Source organism: Rattus rattus, chromosome X (genome assembly GCF_011064425.1).
Source record: "Rattus rattus isolate New Zealand chromosome X, Rrattus_CSIRO_v1, whole genome shotgun sequence".
NCBI classification, from domain to species: Eukaryota; Metazoa; Chordata; class Mammalia; order Rodentia; family Muridae; genus Rattus; species Rattus rattus.
In genome coordinates this window covers 42885017-42911099 of record NC_046172.1, presented here as the reverse complement: position 1 = coordinate 42911099, position 26083 = coordinate 42885017, and the positions used below count along the sequence as shown (strand labels likewise).

General features: G+C 35.4%; 1 protein-coding gene across 1 annotated transcript in view; it reads left to right on the top strand.

Annotated features, from left to right (window-relative positions):
* LOC116887853 (dystrophin-like) overlaps positions 1 to 26083 on the top strand; it is a 569231-nt gene that overhangs the window by 201812 nt on the left and 341336 nt on the right. Inside the window, 2 exon segments of the mRNA XM_032889357.1 lie at positions 5556 to 5648; positions 11660 to 11832. Of these exon segments, the coding sequence (XP_032745248.1) occupies positions 5556 to 5648; positions 11660 to 11832 (266 nt within the window).

Below are 26083 nucleotides of genomic sequence, written 5' to 3'. Positions count from 1 at the left end.
GAAGGAGGGAGGAGGAGGAGAAGGGAGAGGAAGAGGAGAGGGGAGGGGGGAATTTGAAAGAGAATGCAGAGACAGAATATGAATATATATATATACATACATATATATATATTCATTAATTCTACCTGAATGACAGAGTTTTATTTATATCAATGCAAATACAAATACTAGCGATCTATTGTTTTTTAAACTTACAGTTGAATAGGGCAGCTTCCAGACATAGAAGTGTAAAACTAAGTCAGAATCTAATACTTTGTGAATAAAGTAACAGAAAATAAGTCTATTGGCAAGAATTGAAATAAACTTTCTTCAAAATTCAATGCATCTGTCTTAGTTAGGATTTCTATTCTGTGATAAAAACACCATGACCATAAAACAACTTGGTGAAGAACAAATTTACTTCTGATTACAACTCCCAGGTCATACTCCATTTCTAAGGAAAGTCTGGACAGAAAACAAATAGGACAGGAAACTAGAGGCAAGAGATGATGCAGAAACTATAGCGGAGTGCTGTTGACAGGCTTTCCTTTTCTCTTCTGGATTGCCCAGCCTACTTTCTTATAGGTCTCAGGACCTACCACCAGCACAGGAATGGCACCACCCAGGGTGAACTGGAACCTCTCACATCAATAATCAATCAAGAAAATGCATCACATTACCCACAGGTCAATCTGGTGGGTGTATTTTCTTAACAGAAGTTCCCTCTTCAAAAATCACTCTAGCTTGTGTCAGGTTGATAAAAAAGTATCTGGTACAACATCCTATTTAATTTTCACAGAAAATAAAATACACTTTGGTAACTATTTATATTTTACAAGTTTCTTTTAGTATAAAACATATGGAGCAGAAATTTTTGTGTCATTAAGGACCTTAATAGTGAATTTTTTACTATGTAGTCCTTATGATAACACACACAATACACACATAAACACATATTAAATTGAATATCAACATTGCCTGGGATAATATTGAAGGTATCATGAAATCTGCATCCAGAGAGGATGATCACGTTATTTTTTAAGATAAAATTAAATAAACACATATCTTAAAAACTCTCAAGCAACTCTGAGAGAAACCCCTATCTACCTTTTGGCTCTTGTGCCTCTTTCTTTTAATGCCTATTGTTTTAACTCTATTTAAATGTTCTTCAATAAATAATGGAAGGTGAAGCTGCAATAAATATTACAATCAATATGGATTAATATTAAAATATAGAATATGTTTGATAAAGATGACTTTTTAAAATAGCTGCGGAAAGAAAACCCACTTCTAATCTGAACAAAGGAAAATCACCATGTAAAATGAAAAAAAAATGAATGAGAAATTCAGGACTTGGAATGAAAAAGTATGCATAGCAAAGTTTGCAGAAGAAATTAAGAAAATATCATAAGCAATTTTGTCTGAAAGAATAATTGTGAAAATTCTAGTAAATGAATGATTTCGTAGTATGATGCAAATTACTCAAATTGAGCTAAGAGTAAGTAGAAAATTGAGTAAGCTAATTACTTCAGAAAGCACATAATAGTTTCTAAGAGATCCACCACTGAAAAATGTAGCAAGATTTTTCACAAATGAATTTAGATTGTTCCTATATTTTCAGCTATTTCAAACCATATAAAATGTAAAAGCTTATAAATCTTTTTGTAATGTTAAATTAATATTAATATCAACACCCAAAAAACGTTAAATTAAGTTACAATTTTGTATGAATCTCACGTTGGAACAAAATGCAAAAAGTATTGTACTGAAGTAGGAAATTGTTTGTAATTGTATTTAGGAAATTGTAAACACTTAATAAAAATTAGCTTCTATTTATAAAGTGTTTATAGTTAATAAAGAACATAAAAATGTAAACAATATGAACAAAGCATATAAATACTAACTACAAAATAGTATTATAGTCATCATTCTTAAACCACCAACCAATGAGTACACATGGAAGGACCCATGGCTCCAGCTGCATATGTAAGAGAGGATGGCATTGTCTGGCATCAGTGAGAGGGGAGGCCCTTGGTCTTATGAAGGTTCGATTCCCCAGCATAGGGGAATGCTAGGGTATTGGGGTAGAAGTAGGTAGGTGGATGAGGAAGCACCCTCATGGAGGTAGGGGAGGGAGGTGGAATGGGGATTTTTCAGAGGGGAAGCCAGGGAGGGGGAAATATTTGAAATGCAAATGAACAAAATAGCCAATAAAACATTAAAAAATATATATATATATTAAATCATGGAAACAAAAATTATCAAAATCACGTATTTTTACTTAAGAAACAAAAGAAAAAAACTTAAATCATAGAAACATCTGGTGTTGGTTAGGCAAGAACTCAATCCTATGCATTGATTTTATTTTTGGACCAAGAACTTATGGCCAGACAGGCCTTAGGCCACAGAGGTGAATGAATTATGATCAGTCTGGTAAATGGGTATACTGTTCACCTGATTACTAATGATTTCTCATTATATCTATAGATTAAATCACCTCTAAACTTATATCAGAGAATCTTTTGTTTGCAGTGCATGGCAATTAATATAGAGGCCCACACCTAGCCAAGGGGCAGAGATAAAAAGAGTGAGAATTCTACTGATGTAAGACAATGCTCTCCTCTGCTACATATGCAGCTGGAGTCATGGATCCCTCCATGTACACTCTGGTTGGTGGTTTAGTCCCTGAGAGATATGGGGGATCTGATTGGTTGATGTTGTTCTTCCTATGGGGTTGCAACTCTTTCAGTCCTTTCCCTAACTCCTTCATTGCAGTTCCATTGCTCAGTCTGATGGTTAGCTGCTAGCATCCTCATCTGTATCAGTAAGGCTCTGGCAGAACCTCTCAGCAGATACCCAAATCTGGCTCCTGTCAACAAGTACTTCTTGGCATCAGCAATAGTGACTGGGTTTGATGGCTGCATATGGATGGATCTCCAGGAGGGACAGTCTCTGGATGGCCTTTCCTTCAGTCTCTGCTCCACTCTTTGTCCCTGTATTTCTTCCCATGAGTATTTTGTTCCCTCTTCTAAGAAGGACTGAAGCATCCACATTTTGGTCTTCCTTTTTCTTGAGCTTCATACAGTCGTGAATTCTTTCTTGGATATTCTGAGTTTTGGCTTAATATCTACTTTTCAGTGAGTAAACATCATGTGTGTTTTTCTGTGATTGGGTTACCTCACTCAGGATGATATTTTCTAGTTCCATCCATTTGCCTATGAATTTCATGTAGTCATTGTTTTAAATAGCTGAATAGTACTCCATTGTGTAGATGTACCACATTTTCTGTATCTATTCCTCTGTTGAAGGACATCTGAGTTCTTTCCAGCTTCTAGCTAGTAAAAATAAGGCTGCTATGAACATAGTGGAGCATGTGTCTTTGTTATATGTTGGGGCATCTTTTGGGTCTATGCCCAGGAGTGGTATAGCTGGATCCTCAGGTAGTAATATGTCCAATTTTCTGAGGAACGACCAGACTGATTTCCAGAATGGTTTTACCAGTTTGCAGTCCCACCAACAATGGGGGAGAGTTCCTATTTTTCACATCCTCACTGACATCATTTTATCTATATTCCTTATTTGTTTAAGCCCTGTAGATATTTATCCATGTAAAATTGTTTATGTACACTTCTATTTTCTGAAGGGCAACATGCAGACAGTAGGCAATCAGTTGGACATGAATAGAGATAGATCCATAGCTGAGAGCTTACATATTATTAATGGAAGCAGAAATAGAGAGGGATGGGGAGAGAGATAGTGAGGGGAGAGGGAGGGGTGTGAGAGCCTGGATTGAACCTGAGCCTTCTGTGAGCTTTTACCTCTAGAGACACACCATCTCTGAGGAGGCCATACTTGCTCATCCCTCCTAGGATACTTGCCACCCACTAGGGTCCAAACATTCAAATGTATGACCTAATGGGGTTCCTTCTCATCTCAACCATCACAGTGATCATGAATTTTTTGATCAGACTGGGAGAAAGTGAGAAGAAACAGGGATAGCCAAAATAGAACTATTAATTCATGATCAATTTGATATGTCATTCAGACAATAGTACAAATGAAATGATGGAATGTTTAAATAAATAATGCATAATTTAAATTTAGAATTTAGTTATTTCTAGGGGATGTATGAAGAATAAAATATGCATATCAATGTAGTATAATAAAGTTAGACTATGTGTATACAACCAATACTTAAATCAAATTAAGTAAGATTCATAAGTACCATATATTTATGGTGAAAATTTTCAAAATCTATTATTCTACTATTTTGACCTGTTTACTGCATGACATTTTTTTAAATCACCCTACTCTGCAAACTATATGTCAGTACTTGTTGCTATTTTTATACTGTAAGTTACTGCCCACTGATAAGCCTTTGCTAGATCCATGTTCAACATAACCAGGTAGTTGACATTGTGGTCTCAACATCGATGAAATCAACTTTTGAAGATCTCACACAAGAGCTACATTACATAGCGCTTGCAATTCTGTGCTTACTTAGTTTGATATAATATAGCTATATGCACGTCCATCTGTTTTATTGCAAGTGAAGGAATTTTATGTTTTTTTCTGTGACATTGGGTATATGTACTACATTTTCTTCCTCCATTCATTAGATTATGGATACAAAGGCTGTTTTCATTTGAAATAACAATCAGAAGAACTCTGTCTTCTAAGAATATAGGATGACCTACATTTCCCGCAAGGTTCAGATTTGTATGCCTAATTACCTGTGTCTCATATTTAAGTTGATTCCAGTTAGTATGTTGGGAACATGACAAAGAAGTGATATAATGTATCTTGGTGTGTTTTGTGTTGCCATAATAAGATACCCATAGGAGGTTACTTGCCAAAAATGTTTTTAACACATAATTTTAGGAGTTCAAAAATGTCTGTTTAATGTGGAAGATATGTTCAAATGGTGGCTCTGTGTATGTTCTTGTGTGTGGTAGAGTTAGGAAGTTGTAGAGAAAAAGAAGTTGGTTACATGACAAGAAATGAAGCAAAAATTAAAAACTGAGAAAATAGTAATTATATTATGGTAACTCATGATAACCAATCCAGCTTCTTGTTATCTATTCTTATAAATGAAAATATAATCCTTCTGAAATTGATTCTCACATTAAGTTTTCTAAAATAGATTTTAGGCAAATGAGTTCATACAAAGCCATAGTAGAATTTCTTTTATACTATAAAAAATGGTGAAACTTCTTTTATATTTATGTTTTTATATTGAATTTTAAATTGATTGAATACTAGGAAGTGTGTCTTAATTGCAGATATATTTTGTGAGTTATTACTCATTGTCCATTGTTTGGAGAGAACACTGATTAGACTCTTTAATGTCCTATATTCTTATGCTAATGCTTTCATTTCCTAGTTCCTAGGTACTGGTTTAATATGGAAAATGAACTTAAAATGCATTTAGTTTAAATTTTATATTATTTTTGAAAATCTGTACTGTTGTTTGACTGCAAGAATAGGTAAATACAACTTTCATGTATTGCTTCATTTACAATTAGTTATTTTCTATCCATTAATCGATTTTTTTTCTCTTCTTACACAAAAATCAGGTTGATTTAGTAAATATAGGAAGCACTGACATAGTGGATGGAAATCATAAACTCACTCTTGGTTTGATCTGGAATATAATCCTCCACTGGCAGGTAAATATACTCCGTCATTGCCTTTTTGTGAAGCATGTTGCTAATCCTTTCTTTCATTTCAATCTTTGACCTGCAAAATAAACAGCAATATCATTAACTTAGCTAACCATCTTCATAGGACTGATTTTTAAATTTGCATGCTATATAATGTTAGCTATTAAGAATTAGTATTAATATTTCTGGTGTATTTGTAGGAATATTGCTGCAATTCTGTCATTGTGTAAGTATGGCAATAAAAAGAAAGAAATCTCATCTATATCTAAAAGTTATAACAAAATATGTGCATTTCATGATATATAGAATTTTATAAGAAAATTACCTTTCCTTTAAAACACCAGTGTCAAAAGAGTAATCTTTTATCAAACTTGTATATTCAAAATATACGCCTATAACAATGAAATATTAGTAGGATGGAAATATTTATATGAGTATTCCAGCTACAGAGTTAGTCGGATTTTGAAATTGCATTTTTTCTCAATCACAGAAGTAAACCAAATCAAAGATTCTTTTGTCCTTCAGTAAAAACAGTACAAATATGTAAAATCATCGCAACACAAATTTAAATTTAAACAGACCTAGTTACTATCTTTTTAATTAATTAATTTTTAATTATCTTTAATCATTTTTACAGATCCAACTGTTATCCCCACTCAGTCTGCCCACCTATTAACGCCTCATCCTATTTCCAGGATGTCCCACCCCCTGACCAGGCAGCCTCAGCCCTGCCCCAGCCCCACACCCAGGCCTCCCCACACAGATGGGACTTTAATTTCTCGAGGGGTGAGTGCCTTCTCTCACTGAGGCCAGGCAAGAGGTATTTTACTCTGCTGTATATATGCCAGGGCACCGTTACAGCTAAGGTATGCTGCTTACAGTTGGTGTCTCAAATGTCTGAAATCTCGGGGTTGGGATTGGTGAGAATGTTGGTCTTCCTATGGGGTCATCCTCCTCCTTCATTCAACCACAGGGGTCCCAGACGTCATTCCATTGGTTGGGTATAAGGCTCCAAGGCCTAATACTATTACTGATGCTATGATGTGCTTACAGACAGGAGCTGCCCTCCAAGAGGTCCAACAGGAAGCTGAATGAGACAGATGTAGATACTTACCTATTTGCTATCTTAACGACATTAGATATAATGCCATACCTTTTCGGGCCATAGTCCTTTTTATCAAATGAAAAATGAGTGCACATGTCGATATTTTTTTATCAGGATTAAATGAGAAAATAGCTTTTGTTAAAATAGGGTACCATACCATTTTTACTACAGGAAAATCATATCACGGATAAGGATTGCTTTATGTGTTCAAATACTTTGCAAATTTGAAGATATATGAGATATGCCTCTCTCTCTCTCTCTCTCTCTCTTTCTCTCTCTCTCTCTCTCTCTCTCTCTCTTTTTCTCTTCTCCCTTTTCAAAAGGAAACCAATTTTAGCACTTTTATGCTACCTTGAAGAGAAATGTGTGTGCCTTTAAAATCAGTCTAAGTTACTATTCCAGTCTTAGAGGACCATGAAAACATTTCTGAGTATATATTTGCCATTTTTGGATATGTCTCTCCAATGTGATCTTTTAGTATTCATTTTTCTCTGTGTAACTTCTTTCTTTATTATAATATTGGTGTGCCTCCCTATTGCCACTATTATTTTACTTCCTTGAGTTGACTTTTAGTTAGTATGGTAATATTACCTGGTCTTACTTGTGGAGGGACCAGTGGTGTACCTACTCAACTTAGCTTCCATAATAATAATCCTATTGACCTGATATATTTTTGTTTTACATGAGTTCAAGTACATTTGATGACAGCATAGAGAGAAGAGAGGGCAAATGTGCTAACATGAATCAAAGCCACAGTGTTTCCAGCCATTTTCATACAGCAGTGATAACAATCAAACCAGTGACATGGCAACATACCCTGCCTGTCACCAGTGACTTAATTATACTACTCACTACTTTCCAAAGTATCTTAAAGGAAGAATAGTTTTTATACAATCAATTGTTTGTAGAGCTAAAGCTGAAACACTGTAAAAATGAAATAAGGCACGTAGGACCACAACCGACATCAGGAGTGCTTGGTGGAATGGCTTCAGTCATTGCTGTATTTCTAGTGATCTAGTAACAGACTGTGGAATGACCCAGTTTGTATTGCAGACACCAGTTCTGACAAAGCCAAAAGCGTCCACAGATCTCCACAAGGCTTTTACAATTGTGTTTGTCATTGAATTTATCTTTCCTATGCTGCCATCCATTCTTATCTCTTCTATAGTTCCTTTTGCAGCTCATTTTCCACTTACGGAAGAGTTTGATTGTTAGCTTTTACTAGCATTTCTGATCCTTCATTTTGTTTTAAGTATCAGTGCTTATTTGTGTGTGTGTGAATTATTGATATCATGGGGAGAAAGATGAGCAAAGGTTTTTATATCCAGAAATAAATGTCCTTATTTGCTTTCTTCTAAACTAAGACATTCTTATAGAGGGCTACTTTCCACTTGTGTACTTAGTACTTTTCCTCTCTCTCTCTCTCTCTCTCTCTCTCTCTCTCTCTCTCTCTCTCTCTCTCTCTCCTCCTTTCTCTCTCTCTTAGATTACACGATGCCTTTTATTAAAACTATTTAATTCAAAAGGAATCATTTCGCTCAATACACATCATTACTCCTTTAGCAGCTTTTCTTCCTACTATCAGATTAAGGTCAACATTTTAGGGATGTAAACTCAGCCTTAGGAACACCTAGAGAGAAAACTAAACATTCTTAACACTATTATGGTATCAACTGAGGTTCCGTCCTCTAATGGAAAATTCTCAATTTTTGGTAGGATTCACATGAAAATCATTATTTCTTTATTATTTTTCATTTGCACAACATCCCCTTACCAGAGAATGCCATGCATGTTTTCGGGCTGCTGAAAGTCCTGTCAAACTACATAAGCCATTTCTTTCACTGTGCCTCAGCAGAAAAGGAAGTGTTTTTCCATTTCTGCATTGCCTGACTACCAGTGCATTCTGGGAATTTGCTTATGAGGGCAAATCTATGCTGACCACATGTTTATTGTGTGTTGCTTTGGAGACTGAAATCCAGAGAAGGACAGAGGAAGCAAGCACAAGGGCTACAGACTCACAGTGACAGAGAATCTAAGAGGCCTTATTTAACACCAAGGTGAACCTGGTGCAACAGTGACCCAATTGAGGTTCAAATACCTAGTAGTTTGTAGTGTTTCTTTTCATCAGCCATGAGATATGTGTGACTTTAGAAAATCTGTGACCTTTGGTGACAGAGCTCTGAAATTCAGATAGTTTCAGTAGAGACTAATGGCTGGACTCTTTCTGATAACAGCTAAATAACAAACCCTTCCTTATAGAGGAGTCTTTGCTGGTACAGCTGTATGTACATTATAAAATTATTTGCCTAGTTAGCTAACTACATCATTTCTCCCTGACCTATTTTTCACTGTTAAAGCTGAGACTCAGGATCTTGCACACACTAAAAATATTTCCAAACAATCAGCTACACTCCTAGCCTTTCATGGTCATAATTACATTCAAATTAATAAATATACACATATTTGTCTCATATTTGGTAATTTCTCTCATTGCCACTGTAAACCTTGAAGACAAGACATTTTCTGCTTTCTGGTTCACCTGTCTAGCCATCTCAATGATTTCCTGACAATAATTTTAATGTAGGAAAGGGAGAAACAGTGATTTATATATTACCCTTTCTTTTTTTCTCAGCAACATTTTGCTCAAGTAGAAGCAGTGCCAATGAGGCTGAAGCTGATAAGCTGAATTAGACACATAATGATGCTTAAAGCATTTTGGATTCAATACTGCGTTGTCCTTAAACATTATGCACATAGAGGGCAGTCTGGTCAAGCATTTCACAAATGAATCCAATTCATTATTGGAGGGCTGCCTGATCAGAGAAAATCCATCATCACCAATATAACATTATTCATTGATTTCAACCCCACTTTAGCAAGTAAAGCAATTCTTCCCATGGCTATAGCTGTAGGTTGTGCAAGTGATAATTTTAGAATATACTATAAAATATTATATGCTGTATATAATTATTTGACCTATTTATTCACAGAGTAACTGGGTAGATAAATCAAGTCAGAAAAGGATTACAAATTTGGACAATCTATCCCTAAGAAAGGGAATGGGCTATCAACATATTGTACAATACATATGCACAGATTTCATATCTTTACACTATCACCATGTCAACAAATATCATCTCTAAGTGTATAAGTGTTTAAAAATCAGATTTAGTATTATATGCCACAATTTGCATTCAACCAACAATTTATAAAATGATGACTAATATGAGATGTTAAAATATGTATTTACTGAAAAATCGTTTGTTATTCTTTTATTAAGAAAAAAAGTATCTGAAACAAAACTTCATATTTATAATATACATTGATGCATGATGATATAATATATACCAACACATCAAATTTTTGCATACATGTACCTTATATTTTCCCTAAAGAAAGCATGTAGATAAACATTAATCACATTTACTTGCATATTGCTTCAAGTATCTCATAATATTAGCTTTTAAAGAAACAGAGTAGTTACTTAATAGATTCCATAGAAAAAAAGTATCTGAAATGAAATATCAATGCATTCCTGAAATTTATAAAAATGTTTAGAATGTACATTTATATCAGAGTACTCAGAGGAGTGAAATTTTGAAACTCAATAACTTGTACCTACTCAATACCTGGGAGTAATTGTGCTGAAAGAACTTAATGACAGAAAACCTAGGACTCATATTTATAGAAGTTAGGTATATATAATCCTTTTTACACGTTGTTAACTTGACTTTTAAAATTTTAAGCAAGCAAACATTTTATGTATGTGTAATTAAACACCATGACCAAAGTAACTTGGAGATCAAATGATTTATTTGGCTTACATTGCTATGTTACTGGTCATCATCAAAGGAAGTAAGGACAGGAACTCAGAAAGGACAGGAATCTGGAAGCAGGATGTAATGAGGAAGTTATGAAGGGGTATTGCTTCCTGGCTTGTTCACCATGGCTTGCTCAGCTTGCTTTCCTTTAGAACCCTAGACCACTAGCTCAGGGTTGGGCTCACCCATAATGGTCTGGGCCAATTCAAATCAGTCACTATGTTAGAAACCTGCCTTTGAGGCTTTTACCTACAGATGCATCTTATGGAGACATTTCTGCATTGAGATTGTCTCCACTCAGATGACTTTGCTTGTGTCAAATTGACATAAAATTAGCTAGCATAGTTAAAAAACGAACTGTGCATTCGTTTACGTTATCAAATGAGTCTGTGTTATATTAATTTTACTGTATTTTGGATTATTGTGGTGGCAATCTTTGTGCAGATAAAAAAATCTACTGTTTAAAAGGTTAAGAAATTTGCTGAATTTCATAAAGCAAGTTAATAGCAAAGGGACAAAAATGTGCTTCGTAAACAAACATTTCTTCAAATATTTTAATTTAACTAGAATTACATTATTTTTTCTTCACTTTGCTCATTCCAGCCCCCTACTCCCAAACTGATAACTTAGATTTTTATCATGATTACTGATACATGTGTGTGCATGGACACATAAACATGAACAAATAAAACCCACTGAAGAAATTTTTATTATAAACATTTTCTTACTAAGCCTGCTTTTTCTATTTGCAAACATTGGTATTTTAACATTGGTATTTTAACATATTATTCAGTAAGAATAAGTCTAATATTTTGTGCCCTCTCATTTTTGGCTTATTGGAATGTAGAAAAAAATGAAAGTCTCAAAATAGTAGTTTAGTACAGTCAATTCTCAAAAAGTAGTTTAGTCTAGGGATGATTTCTAACCAATTAGAGTCAATTCTGAGTCCATAAAATATATTGCTTCTAATCACTTATTGGCCCCAATATTCCCTCCATTTTTCCCTGAAATCTAAGCACATTCTTATTAAAATATGGAGAATACTTGCTTTGGGAATTTGTTTTCTTACTAAAGTATTTTTTACCATTTAGGTAAAAAATGTGATGAAAACTATCATGGCTGGATTGCAGCAAACCAACAGTGAAAAGATCCTTCTGAGCTGGGTTCGACAGTCAACACGTAATTATCCACAGGTTAATGTCCTCAACTTCACCTCCAGCTGGTCTGATGGGTTGGCTTTGAATGCTCTCATCCATAGTCACAGGTACATTTATTTTGAGATTTAAATTTTTAATCATTCATTTAGACACCGATGATATATTTTTTGATGATATATTTTATTGTACTGTGGACACTCTATTAGGCAACATGGTGCTAACAATACCAATCTAAGTATTCATCGAAATAGACTACACATGCTTTTAAGTATTTGCTTGTTTATTTGAGACAGGGTCTCTCTAGGTAGGGTAGACTTAAAATTTACAGTTCTCTCATCTCAGTCTTCAGAGTAATGGGGTTACATGTTTTAAACACCATAATCATGTTTTTTCTAATTTTTAAGTTATACCTGGCTCTGATTGAAGGAGGAATAGAAATGGCCCCATTTTATACTGAGACTTCTAACAGCCAGATAATTTCATAACTTTGCTTGTAAGGATTAGTTTTAATAGAAAAATTTAACAATTTGGGCCTAGACTATAGAGCTAAAGGTTGTTCAAAATTTTATCTAAGTAGTTTTAGTAAGATCACCATCCTCAGATAAATAATGTACAATAAGACATATGTCATATGAAACAGAAGCTTACATAGCAAACATTACAATGTCTTGGAATATTTTTTTCTAATCAAGATTAAAACAGTCCAGGGGTTGGGGATTTAGCTCAGTGGTAGAGCGCTTGCCTAGCAACCACAAGGCCCTGGGTTCAGTCCCCAGCTCCGAAAAAAAAAAAAAAGAAGAAAAAAAAAAGATTAAAACAGTCCACAAACATTTTAGAAACCATGAGAAAAGGAAGGTTATAGTGTGTTCTATAACTCAGTTTTCAGAGCATCAAAGAAATAGTTGCTGTACAAAAGCACAGCCATTTCTGGGAATCAAGGAACAGCTTATCTCTGGACGTCCATAGAAAGAACAGTGCATGATACTGAAGTGAACAGCTTTTACTATACATCAGACAATGTTTTAGTTCATATGATGCTGAAATAATTGTTTACTTTTCTTAGATAATGTTGTTTAATAAATTAATTTATAATAGCTTAACTAAAATCAAAACCTTGTGTGAAAGATGCATATGTATTTAAAATTATATATAAAATACATTATATAAATACATTTATATGTATAATCTAATCACCACTGTACATATGACATATCAAGTCATATTTCTTCAGAAAACATCTGCTTTAGTCTTTTTATTAACTATGTCTCTTTTCATCCAAATGTATTGTTTAATTTTATTTTTATAAATGCCACTGGACTTAATCTTCCCTGAAACTCAAGGCAGGGGTTATCATTTTTCACTTACATTTATCTTTTCACTTTTCCCTTCTCTTTTTACCAAGTGTACTATTTCTTTATACCACTCTTGCCTCCAGAGATGCTCAGAATGTAAATTTTCCTTGTGGGAAGGCTAACCTGAAGGGCAAACTCAAAGTAAGCATCTTTGTCAAGTGTCATGCTTCAGCTGGGCTTAATTAGCCCCAGCCAGACTGGGTTTCCAGGTGAGCACCTTAGCAAACTTGATTATAGAAAGAAGGCTGACTGGCCCCAGTCTGCGCACTTAACAAAGTAAACACACTGGTTTTCATAAGTACAACAAAAGAAAAAATTCCCATCTTTGGTACAGTGAAGTAAGAGAGGATAGAGCTATTGATTCTGCCTCACAAGTTCGTGCTCATTTATGCAGCCACATGCTTCACATGAAGGACTTGAACAAATATTGATCTTGTTCTTGATGTACACATTTGCAGATAATCAAAAATATTGAGGATGAGGTTATGTGCTCCTTCTTGGTTCTACAATATTTTCTTTACATGTGGGACAGTTCACTCCTGGAAGCATGTTCATGCACAATAGTTGCTTATTATCATTGTTATGATTTCTGAATATATTTGTAAGTAATACAGGGAAACATCTAGATTGTCCTCTCCCTGACACAGACTTTCTCTGCCACAGGGCATCTGCATTTAGGTATTCTTCCTTATGGTACTAAATGAGTCATCAGTAACTGTGTGTTTATACATTGCATGTTTAGTTTTCAAAATGTTTCTCACAGTTGCTTAATGCAGTTTCATGAATCATCTGTCTCTTTGTCTCTGACAGATGTTAATACTGTTTATCTAAAGAAAAAAAATCATTGTTGGACTTTCTGTTCTAAGGCAATTGTCATTGCCACTCTGAGGAATGTCATTCAGTGCCCTGGTTTCAATAATTGAGTGACTAAGCTATATAGAACAAAGGAATGAGCTTAATATAGAGCACAGAAACCTTCGAAATTAAAAAAGATTTGTGTAAAAACAAAATGTCCACTATGGCAAAGTTGAAATGAGGCCAGGTTCCAATTTTATAGAAAACATTTGATAACTGTTAAGAAATGTGCATGAAATTAGGACATTAAATTGTAATACCTTTAAAACTGCAATTAAGTTTTCATGCTAATTTCTTTTTTCTGCCATAGGATGTGATGTAAGATAAAGTTATAAATTATGTTTCTGATTTCTCCTTTTGGCCTGAATTTATTGTAGAATAAAATGAGGTACACATGAAGGTAAAAATGGGCAGTACTCAAACAGGCAATTTGTGGAGGTAAAGAATTTCATGGCCTGAGAATCAACAATGGTCAGTGCGATCACGTTATAGGGCAAATTTTAGAGGAGTAAGAAGCAAAATTGGCCAAAATGAAAATTATGCCAACCTATATTTTTGAGGTAAGCATTATACTCTTTTGTAAAATTTCTAGAATAGATAGTTTTTCTTCTGAAGTACATCATCTTGCTAAAGCTATTGGCAGAGCCATTTGAATTGATTCTTCCTAAAGGAAAGGCAAAGACTTATCTTTCTTGTATACCAGAAAGGCCAAACAAGATAATGGGATTTTAATCTTCTTGGCAGTATAGAAAGTCATTTCCCAACCAAGGGCAAAAGGTAGATTCAGATCCAAATTCAATTCATTAACCAAAGCCATGAGATCTCAGTTTCTGCATTCATATGCTTCTGATTATGAGGGATGGTCCATTCTTACTAGTATTTAAGCCTGTTAATATATATCTCATTACCCGATAGTCACGCCCAAGAAGTGAAATCCTAAACACACTTAGAAAATAGCCATTTAATTACTTATATGTTGATTTTCCTAAAGGACTTTGGGAGGATTTCCTCAGAAAAATATCCTTTATATAGTTTACTCAGGATAAATTAGTCCAGTTGGAAATTTCTAGAAGCCTGATGACTGGAAGGGAGTATAAAACTCTAAGAAAGGGCCTTTCTAGGAGTTAGTTAATTGTTGGTCTTAAGAGCCACCCCTGTAAATTCTGAGCACAAATTGTTATTTTAGCCTGTTAATATCTATATAGTTACCTGACAGTTGCCCCCAAGTATTGAAATCCTAAGTATATTTAGAACATAGCCACATAATTATTTATGTGCTGATCTTGGTGATCTGAGTGAAAGTCTTTATCTTCTTTCTGAATGGACTTGAAATCTTTATAACACATGTTATCAATAGACTATTGGAATTAACTGATTAGAGTTTATATACAATAATTTACAAATAGAACTGAATATAAAATTGTTACCCATAAAGTACTTTAGAAAGGCTTATGGTTAAAACTACATAGGGACCTAAGTGAACTTCAGAGAGTGCTTAGTGGCATTATCTTCTAGGTAATACATAGAGTGATAGATAGATAGATAGATAGATAGATAGATAGATAGATAGATAGATAGATAGATAGATAGACTTATATAATTAATAGTGGGTTTTCTCATATATTGTATAAATATATGTGACATAATACGTTTTATTCTTATACTTTTTACTTATGTGTATTTGTTTGTATCTGTCAGATTTTACATGCTATATGTGTAGATGCCTGCAGAGACCAGAATAGGACATTGGATCCTTTGAGAGTTTTAGTTACAAGTAGTTGTGAGCTACTCAACACAGGTACAGGGAATGGTCTTTAGGTCCTCTAAAAAAGGAGCAAGCATTTCTTAAACTCCAAACAATCTCTTCAGTCTAATTCTGCCAGTACTTTTTGCTGGATAATTTTTGTTTTTTTATTGCTCCATTCTGCTTTTTCGGAGGATGAAATTTCCAAAAGGAATAAAGACAATGTCTAATTCCCAGAGATATATTTACAGACTAACTCATACTGGGGGAAAAGAAAAGGTCAATATATCCCTAAAGGGATTTCGAGAAGCCAGTTTGAAGAATAATTTTAGTTGTGAGCATTTGAAAAAATACATCGTGATTAGCAAAAATTTTAAAGGTGCATATTTTAAGGCATTCCATGACAGTGAAGATATTTTTCAAAGTCACAGCATGAAACATTTAAGAACTAATTTTCATTGTTTTAGATTAATATTATTACATCACTTCTACCGTTTCTTTCCTCCTTCAAAACCCTCTCATGTATCCTTCCTTCTTTCAAATTCATGGCCTAAACATGACCTGAAGAAGGAGGATACCAATAGTCCTGCTAACACGAAAGGAAGAAAGCTCTCAGAGGTTTCATCCTAGACAAAGAACTATAGGCAACTAACAAATGCTATGAGCAAGGATACCAATCTTCCCTAGGGAAGAGCACAGAAATTGATTATTCAATACCAAATAGTCAGCCTTGAAAATATGTGTGTATGTATAATTTGATAAGTACAAATAATATCATATTATTGGACTTAGAAGTGTCTTTGTATATATGTATACACATATGCATATGTAACAACTATTGAAGTAACTGATTTTTAAAAAAAATATTTTATTTTATCTATTCTTTGAGAATTTCATATATGTTTATAATTTAGTTTTGATACAGAAAATGGTAAAATCTATGGGCTTTGATTAGGTTTGTTCTGTTTCCAGTTAATGAGTTAAAAGGCAAGAAAAAATTCAAGCACAATATATAGTAAACACAGCAAACAGAATCAGCAACCAAAGGAAGGTGTTTACTGGGCATGTAGAACACATATTTGCAGCAGGAACACAGTGTAAATGACCTTGGGCAAATTAGAGGAGAGACTCAGAAATTTAAAAATCCCAATCTCTTCCCAAGGGTTGGGACTGCAAATTCTCTGAATGGGTTGCTTCCCCTAATTTAAGAGACCAAGATAGGATGGTTGAATTGACTAGCAAATGTGTTGTTGACATGTGCAAATCTAGACTTGAACATATAGAGTCAGTCCATGAGCTTGCTAGCAGGAACAAGAGACAACAAGACTTTGTTTTGAGGTGTCAGGCTTTTATCTTGAATCAGGAGGGTGAAAGAGAAGCCATCCATTTTATCATTTTGCCACCTTTATTGCACAGCCATGACCTCTCTCAGTGTCTGCATATCAGGGAATCTCTCTAACACCTAGTCTCCCATTTCAACTTCAAAAGTCTCCCTAACAGCTGTAGTAATATAATTCCTACTGAGTATAGTTTAAAAAAACAGTTGAGAAAATCTTGCCCTTATAAGGTGAAGAAAATAGGAAAGAAAACTACCCAAAGAACCCTTGGCAGGTTATATCACAGGGATCACCTATAAATACAATTCCACTGCCCTCATTATATACTGTAATGTACACTGTTTCTAGGGGCATTTTCATGGTTTAGGAGTTCCAAGAGTCTTTGCATCTAAAAGTTTGAGATCAGAAATTAAGCACTGAGTTTCTTCTACTGTAATCTCATGGGGAACATGAAGAGATTGAGGAAATTTTCTAGACACTGTGGTTGACACAAGATATTTGTTTTATTTTTATTTTTCTGAATATGGTGAGACATAATCATGTTCCTTTTATTATCAAGAATACTTGAAGATCTGGCCAATGGTGATTTGAATTAATCTCGGATAACATAGGTCCCATTCACAAAGTGAAAATGAGAGTAAGAAGCATTATTGGAAACTTGCCAAATCTCTTTGATTCTCTCAACCAAGTTCATGAGATGGCTAATCATAGCCAATAGAAAGGGTGGTCAGTGGAACCAAAGAAGACTGATTTGCATTTGCATATGCTTGTACTTCTACTTAGCACCAGTTTTCACTTATATCCCAGGCATCATTACTGAACCTCATCCATAGTACATATCAAGAATTGGATGACATGGATACTGAGATACAGAACTAGATCTCTCCAACCTTTCTCCACTGGTTAGACTGAGGTGGAGAGCCTACTAGGTCACTCCCAAGTATAATCTATATGAAATATAAGGTTGGAAAATCAGCTTCTATTGAGCAAACACTAGCTTCATGCCAGAATCCTTAAAAGGCCAGAACAAGGGGGGGACCATGCTGGTTTATTAAAATCTTCATATACTCAATAAATCAAGGGAACAACAACATGGGATCTGAGAGACAGACACTAGTTCCCAACACATATTGTCCTTAAAATTAACATGTAGGGTGGACCCTACTTCATTTCTAACTTATCTGTAGGAGAGGTAAATGTTGGGAGGGCATGGACCTTGAGAGACAGGCAGTAGCTCCCTCTATGGAAAGTACAATAATTCACTCTTATTCTCCTAATTAGAACATATCACAGATAGAATGAAATGGATTGTGAGAGGCAGACACTAGGTTTCCACAAGCTTCCTCTGTAGAATATACTCAGATGGAAATTAGAAACACTACTCACAGGTTCCATGAAGTTAGGACAACATGTATTCTGAAAAAAACGCCGATTAAGCGTGACCAGTTCTCTGTTGTAGGATAGACTGAGTTTGACTTCACATCAGTTCACTCCTCTTCTGCCATTTAGTAGAGATCATTTTAGGATGACATTAATTGTAACAAACAGACACTAGCTTTCCCCAAGCATCTTTGTACAATAGACAAACATGGAGAGCAGAATAATTCTCTCCTAACCTTGTGTGTAGAAAATATTGAGGTTTAGACAACATGGATTCTGAGACACTAGCTCCCTAAAATATTCCTTCATAGGACATACATACTTGGGAGGAAGAGAAAATGCTAGCTCATTCCTAACTTCCTTTTTAGGACAGATAAAGGTAAAGATTATATGGATATTTAGAGAGAGACACTAACTCCATCAAAGACTTTTCTATGGGACACACTAAGGTCTAGTGAACATTAATAAAATACTAACCTTATCCATAATACAAATGAAGTATCGGAATTCCCAGATGCTGATAAAGAGAAACATTTATCAGCTAAGATACCTTAGTAGAACAAATTGAACTTGTGTGCAGTACTTCAGTTCTAACCTCCTACAGAGGAGAGATTAAAGTCAGAATGACATGGCCTTTGAGCAACAAACACTATCCCCTGTAATTTCACTTTCACAGAACAGACTGATGTGCAGATTACGATAATTAACCTCTTCTGTGGGACAAATAGAGATTGGGCAACATGGATTCTGATAGAGGGAACACTAACTCTGTAAACATCATTATGTAGGTCAGACCCCAGGTTGGAAATTTACTTCATCCCTATCCTCCTCCATGGGACAAGACTAATTTAAAAACTATGGGTACTGAAACATATAACTAGTCCTTTGCCCCATCACTATATTGCACATACTGATGTGGATATTACAGTAGTTCATTCCTAACTTCCTCCATAAGAGTACTATGGTTAGTACTCTGGGGGTGTTAAATGAAAGACAGACTGAGTTTAGAAACAGGCTAGTATACATTTAAGACACTCACTAGGACAGATTAGGTAAGGATGAGAAGGAATCTAACAGATACCAGATCCCTACCATCCTCTTCTGTAGAAAAGACAGAGGTGGAGAGGACACTAGTTCACATCTAACTGCATTGGTGGGACAGATCAAGATGAATACAATTAAAATCTTAGGGACAGACATAATTACCATATAACATTTTTTGCACAGGATAGACTGTGGCATAGAGAAAAGTGGTCAGTCTTATCCTTATCTGTAACACAAATGAAAGTGAAAAAACATAGATTATAAAAGGCCTAGCACCCACCCAACCTGCATAGAATAAATGAATGCAAAATCTATACTAGTTCACTTATAAACTCATTTCAGAGGAGTGATCAAACTTAGTACAGCATTGCCTCTGAAAAGCAGACAACAGATACCAACAAGTATCCTCTATAAGACAGACTGAGATGGAGATCACATATCATTAATTTTACAGATAATTTTAGGAGAACATGGATTCTGTGGGACAGACACTTGATTCCTTAAAGACACTTCCATACACTCTGTGACCTGGAATATAATCTAATTCAGTGTTAAGCTTAACCATAGAATAGTTCAAGGTAAGGACAACTTTCATTTTATAAAGAAACAAATTCTCTCCCAGACTCCCCAGTAGGACAAACTGAATTGGAGAGTATACTAGTTCACTCATAATCTTTCTATAGGGCGGATCATAAAATGCATGTGATGGATTATGAGAGACTGACACAATAGCTGACTCCATTCCTCTTGAGTAGGGCAGACTATGGTGGGAAGCATACTGATTCAGTGCTAGCCTCATCTGTAGAAATGAACAAGATTAGGACATAATCCTAAGAGATGGACAGGTGTGGGATATGGGATTATTTTAGATTGTCTCCAACAGCAGACAATGTTTTGGCATGTGCTCTATCACCCATATTTTCTTCAGTAGTACAGATCAAAGTTAGGATGATACAGATTCTGAAGGGCAGACACTAGATCATTCCAAGACCCTTTCTTAAGACAAATTGGGGCATAGTTTACACTGGTTCATGTATAACCAAATCCATGGTGGAGGTTAAGTTTATGACAACCTGGATTCTGAGAGATAGAAATTAACTGCCTCCAAGAGTAGTCACTCAGTGTAACAGACAGAAGTGGAGAACTCAGCAATTTAATCCTAATCTCCCCCACTGGACAGATCATGGTTCAAACAATATGGATGTAGATAGAATGACATGAGGTCACTCTTTGTTTGCTCTGTAGGACAGATTTTTCTTGGGGGGGGATTAATTCTGAGTCTCCTTTGTAGGATGGATCAAGCTTAGTAGATCACAGATTCTAAGAGATAAAGACTAGTTTCCTCCACCTCTTTTGTGAAGAATGCACTCAGGCATAGAATATGCTAGGACAATCCTTATCTGTAGGACAGACCAAAAAAATGGTATGGATTCTGAGAGACAGAAGTTAGATCTCTTACATGTTCTTCCATAAGATGTACTATAGTAAAGATCACACTTAAGTTCATCATTTGCTTATTAATAGGAAAAATAAGGGTAAGAAAAGATACTGAAAGTCAGATACTAGGGCCATGTCTCCCCAGTAGAATGGATTGAGGCAGAAAGTCAACTGCATCACTCTTGAACTTCTCTATAGCACCAATCAAATAATGACAACATATATTCTGACAGAAAGTCACTATCTTCATAAAAGTCTGCTCTATTGGGCACAGTTAGATGGAGAGCACACTCAACTTCTGTTAAACAGAACAATTTAGGATAGCAGAGATTCTGAGAGATTGATATTAGTTCCCTCTAATCTTTCTCTGTACCACACACTGTACTGTAGAGAAATATATTTCATTTCTAACTTCTGTAGGACAGATCAAGTACAAACAACATGGATTGTGAAAGACAGACTGTAGATCTTTCCAGCATTTTTAAACAGGGTTCTTGAGAAGTAGATATGCTATGTCAGTTTTATCTTTATCTGTAGGAAAGATCATAGAAAGACATCAGACACTCTGAGAGTCAGATATAAGCACAAACCAAGCCATCCTCCTAGGAATAAATGAGGGAAAGTGAGCATTAGATCACTCAAATCTCACTTGCAGTACAAGGAAAGCATAGCACAACATATATCCAGAGAGCTAGACATTGATCCTTACCATATAATTTCTCTAGGACGAAATGAATTGGAGAACATACTATTACACTTTTAACTTTTCTTTGGGCAAATCAGGTTTTTAAGACACCTAGGAACCTGAAGGATGGAGATTTATCCACCCTAAGAGTCCTTCTAAGAACAGAGATAGAGGGAGTACCCACTAGTTAACTCTTAATATTGTAAGTGAAAAAATGGTTAGAGCAACCTAGGTTCTGAAACATAGAAAATAATTGATTTGAAGTCTTTGCAGTTTGACAGGTTGAAGTGGCAACTACTCTAGTTCACTTCTAATCTCCTCTATTTGACAGATCATGATTTGTGCAATGTGGATTCTGACAGACTGACATGAGCTGACCCATGCCTCCTTTCTAGGACAGACTATGGTAAAAAACAGGAATTATCTCTTATCTTTCTTTGTAGGAATCATTAAGTTTAGGATAATATCCATCCTGAGAGATCGACACTAGCTCACTCCATCTCTTTTCCATAGGTTATACTGATGCATAGATAATGTTAAGTTACTTCTATTCTAATTTGTAGGAATGACCAAGGTTAAGACAATATGGATTCTGAAAGATAGACATTAGATTCCTTCAAAGCTTATCAGCAGAACAGACTATTAGGAAGAACACATTATCTCATTCACAAACTACTCTGGAGGACAAGATAAATTTAGTACCACATTGATTTTCAGAAACAAACAGTAGATAGCATCCAACCTGCTCTGGTGGGCACAGTGAGGTGAAGACTCCAGTTGTTTCATACCCTAGGAACAATATTATTCTGAGAGACAGATTCTAGTTCCCTCCAAGAATAAGTTTTTTTATTGGACAAACAGGGTCAACTGTAGGACAAATCAAGGATTAAGAAGCAACAGGGATTAGATTAAGAAATGTCAGCTCCACCAAGACATTTTGTGGGACAAAGTTAAAGGAATACATAGTAATTCACTCTAAGTTACCAAAATAAACAAAGAACAAAGGCTAGGAGGACATGAATTCTGAGACTGACACTACCTTACTCCTTTTCTTCTTCCACATTAAAGATTGAGGTAGATAACACACTAATCCAATCTAGTCTCTTCCATAGGACAGATAATAAATGGGAAATTATGGATTTTATGAGGAAAAACAGTCTCCATCTACCCCTCCTTAGTAGGACAGATAGAAGAATCACACTAAATAACTCCTATAATCTTCCAAAGGACACATCAAATTAATACAACATGGAATGTCAGAGAAAAACACCAGCTGTTCCCATGCCTAGTCTACCAAGCATACTTAGGTGAAGAGCACAGTAGTTCATCCCTGAAAATGAAGAGATCTATTCAGAAAAAAAAAGAATGAATTCAGAGAGAGAGAGAGAGAGAGAGAGAGAGAGAGAGAGACAGACAGACAGACAGACAGACACAGACATGCAGACAGACATAGACACAAAGACATAGACATGCAGACAGAGAGATAGAGACAGACTAATTCCCACTATTCTACTTCAATTGGACAGATTGAGCTATAGTGCACACTAGTTCACTATTAAACTTATCCATTGGAAAGATCATGGTTAGAACAAGGGAAGACTCTTGAGCAGACTACAAATATCCACCCTTGTCCTCATCAGAAGGACATATATGGTTTAGGCCAACAAAGATTTTAAGAGTCAGATCCAAAGATCCTACAAGATCCCTGAATAGAACAGAGAGACTGGGACTGTGCTATACTTTACTCAAACTCTTACTTGTAGAACAGATCAATTTGTGAAAAAGCAGGATTTTGAGACAAGACATTTGCTTAATCTAAGCCTGTCTGGTAAGAGAAACTGAAATGCTGATCATTGTAATTTATGCCTAAGTTGCTCTTTTAGATAGGCTGTGTTAGAAAAATATGGATTTTGAGAGAGAGACACTAGCTCCCTCCAGCTCTTTTCTACAGGGTAGAATAAGGAGTAAGTATGCTAGCATTTTTGTTTTTCTTTTTAACTTGTAAGAAAGATCCATATTAAGAAAACAGATTCTGTGAGACAGAAACTAATGCCTTAATGCCTACCAGATTCCTCCATAGGATATTCTGAGGTAAAGAACACACTAGTTTCTTTGTAATTGACTCCAAAAGACAGGTCAAGCTTAGGTTCACATGGATTTTAAGAGGCAGACTCTAGCTCTGCCAAATGCCTCCTGTTGAGGACAGACTGACATGAAGAGCATTAAAATTTACTTCTAGTCTCTTCAGTAACACAAATCAAGGTTAGGAAACTATTGATTCTAGGAGATAGACACCAGGTTCCTCCAACACTCTTTGGTAGGACAGACTCAGGAGGACTGAATATAACCTTATCTGTAGGAGAGACAAAATGTAGGAAAACCAGGATTCTGAGACAACCTTTCTCCAAGATGACTGATCAGGACAGACCCAAATGCACAGTACATAAGTTCCTCCTAATCTTCTATATTGGACAAACCAGGTTAGCATTACATGGATGCCAAGAGAAAAGGCCCAAATCCTTCCATGTTTCCTCTTTAGGACAGACTGATATAGAGTACTTACTTCACTCCTAAAATCATCCTTGAGACAAACCAATATTAGGACAACATACACATTGAGAGTCAACATGTATTCTTTCCAAGCCTACACTATAGGCCTGTCTCACATGCAGAGCACACTTGATCACACCATGGATTCTGATAGAAGGGAGTATCTGCTTACAAATACCCTCCCTTTGTCAGATTGGTGCTAAGAACACACAAGTTTTCTTCATCCCATATTCGTATAATAGATGAAGGTCAGCAAATCATGTATTCTGTGAGTAAGATTCTACTCCTTAGTAGTCTATTAAGTATGGCACACTGATTTAGAGAGAACACTAGTTCACTTTTGCATGTATGTGTAGAACAGATTGAGGAGAGTAGATTATGCATCATGAGAGGCAAATACAAACTCTCTTCAGGCTCTTACTTTGGAACACTGAGGTGTAGTTCACACTAGCTCTTTCCTAATTTCCCCTTTAGGTTAAATCAAGTTATGACTATATGGATAGTGAGAGGTAGAGACAGAGTGAGAAATCAGTTCAGCTTTGTAGACATATTTATGTGGAGAATACAATAGTTCACTCTTATCTTCTTTACTTGGTCAGTTAAGATTGGGACATAATTTACTCTGGAAGATAGACACTAGCATCTTACAATCCACTTGGCTAAGACAGATTGACATGAAAGTTCATACTAGTTCATTTCTCACTTTATCAGTAGTGCAAATCAAAGTTATCATAATATATATTCATAGATTCAGGTACTAACTTCCATCAATCCTCTTATATAGGTTAGACAATGTATAGAGCAACAAGTTTACTCCTATCCTTTTCCACATGACAGGTGAATGTTGAGGCAACATAGATTATGAGCAAAGACACTATCTCCTTTTGGTTTCCTTGGTAGGGCAAACTGAGGTATAGCATATACCAGTTTACTACTAATCTTCCCTTTAATACAGATCAAATTTAGGATGACATGCATTCTGAGAGACAGACACAAGCCTATAGAATTTTTCTTCATATAATAAACTGAGATATATATCATGCTATATTACTTCTATATTTAGCCATAGGATAGATACAGGTTATAACTATATGGATTCCGAGAGAGGCACACCAACTACCATCACATATCTTCTACAAGACTGACTGAGTTGAAGTGTACACTATTTCCATACTGCACTTAACTTTAGGACTGACATAGAGTCAGAAACAGATACTAGATCCCTCCAAGCAACATTGGTGGACCATATATCTATCTATCTATCTATCTATCTATCTATCTATCTATCTATCTATTTCTATATATATATATATCATACTAATTGACTTATAAACTTAAGGTTGAAGTGCATAGCAAATTAACTGACTCTTAAACTCTTCTGCAGGAAATATCAAATAGGAACAATGTGGAAAATGATAGATGGTCAGGTCCTTCCATTCCTTTTTTGTTAGACAGTTTGATAGCGTATTGGTTCACATATTTCTTCTTTCATAGTAGAGTTTACATTAGGATTACATGAATTCAGAGACACAGAGAAAGCCAATCCCTGCTTCTCATCCCAGCTTCCTTGATTATCTAGACTGAAGTGAAATTCATTACCATTCATTTATAATTTCACCCATAGAACCAATCAACATTTGGGAAACATGCATTATAAGAGATAAGCAAGACTTCTCTAAGAATACTCTGTAGGAGCAGCTGATGAACAGAGCACACTTGCTCATGCCTAAACTCCTCCTTAGGCTAGATCATGATTCTGTTGATATGCATATTTAGAGACAGATATTATCTCCCTCCAAGTACATCTCAAAGACATAATGAAGGACAGAGCACATTAGTCCACTCAAGCCTCCTTTGTAGGACAGTTCAGATTTAGCACAACATGAGTTTTGAGAGATAGATGCTAGCTTATACCATGCCTCCTGTGTAAGACACACTGTAGTATAATAAACACTAGTTCACACCTCTCCTCCA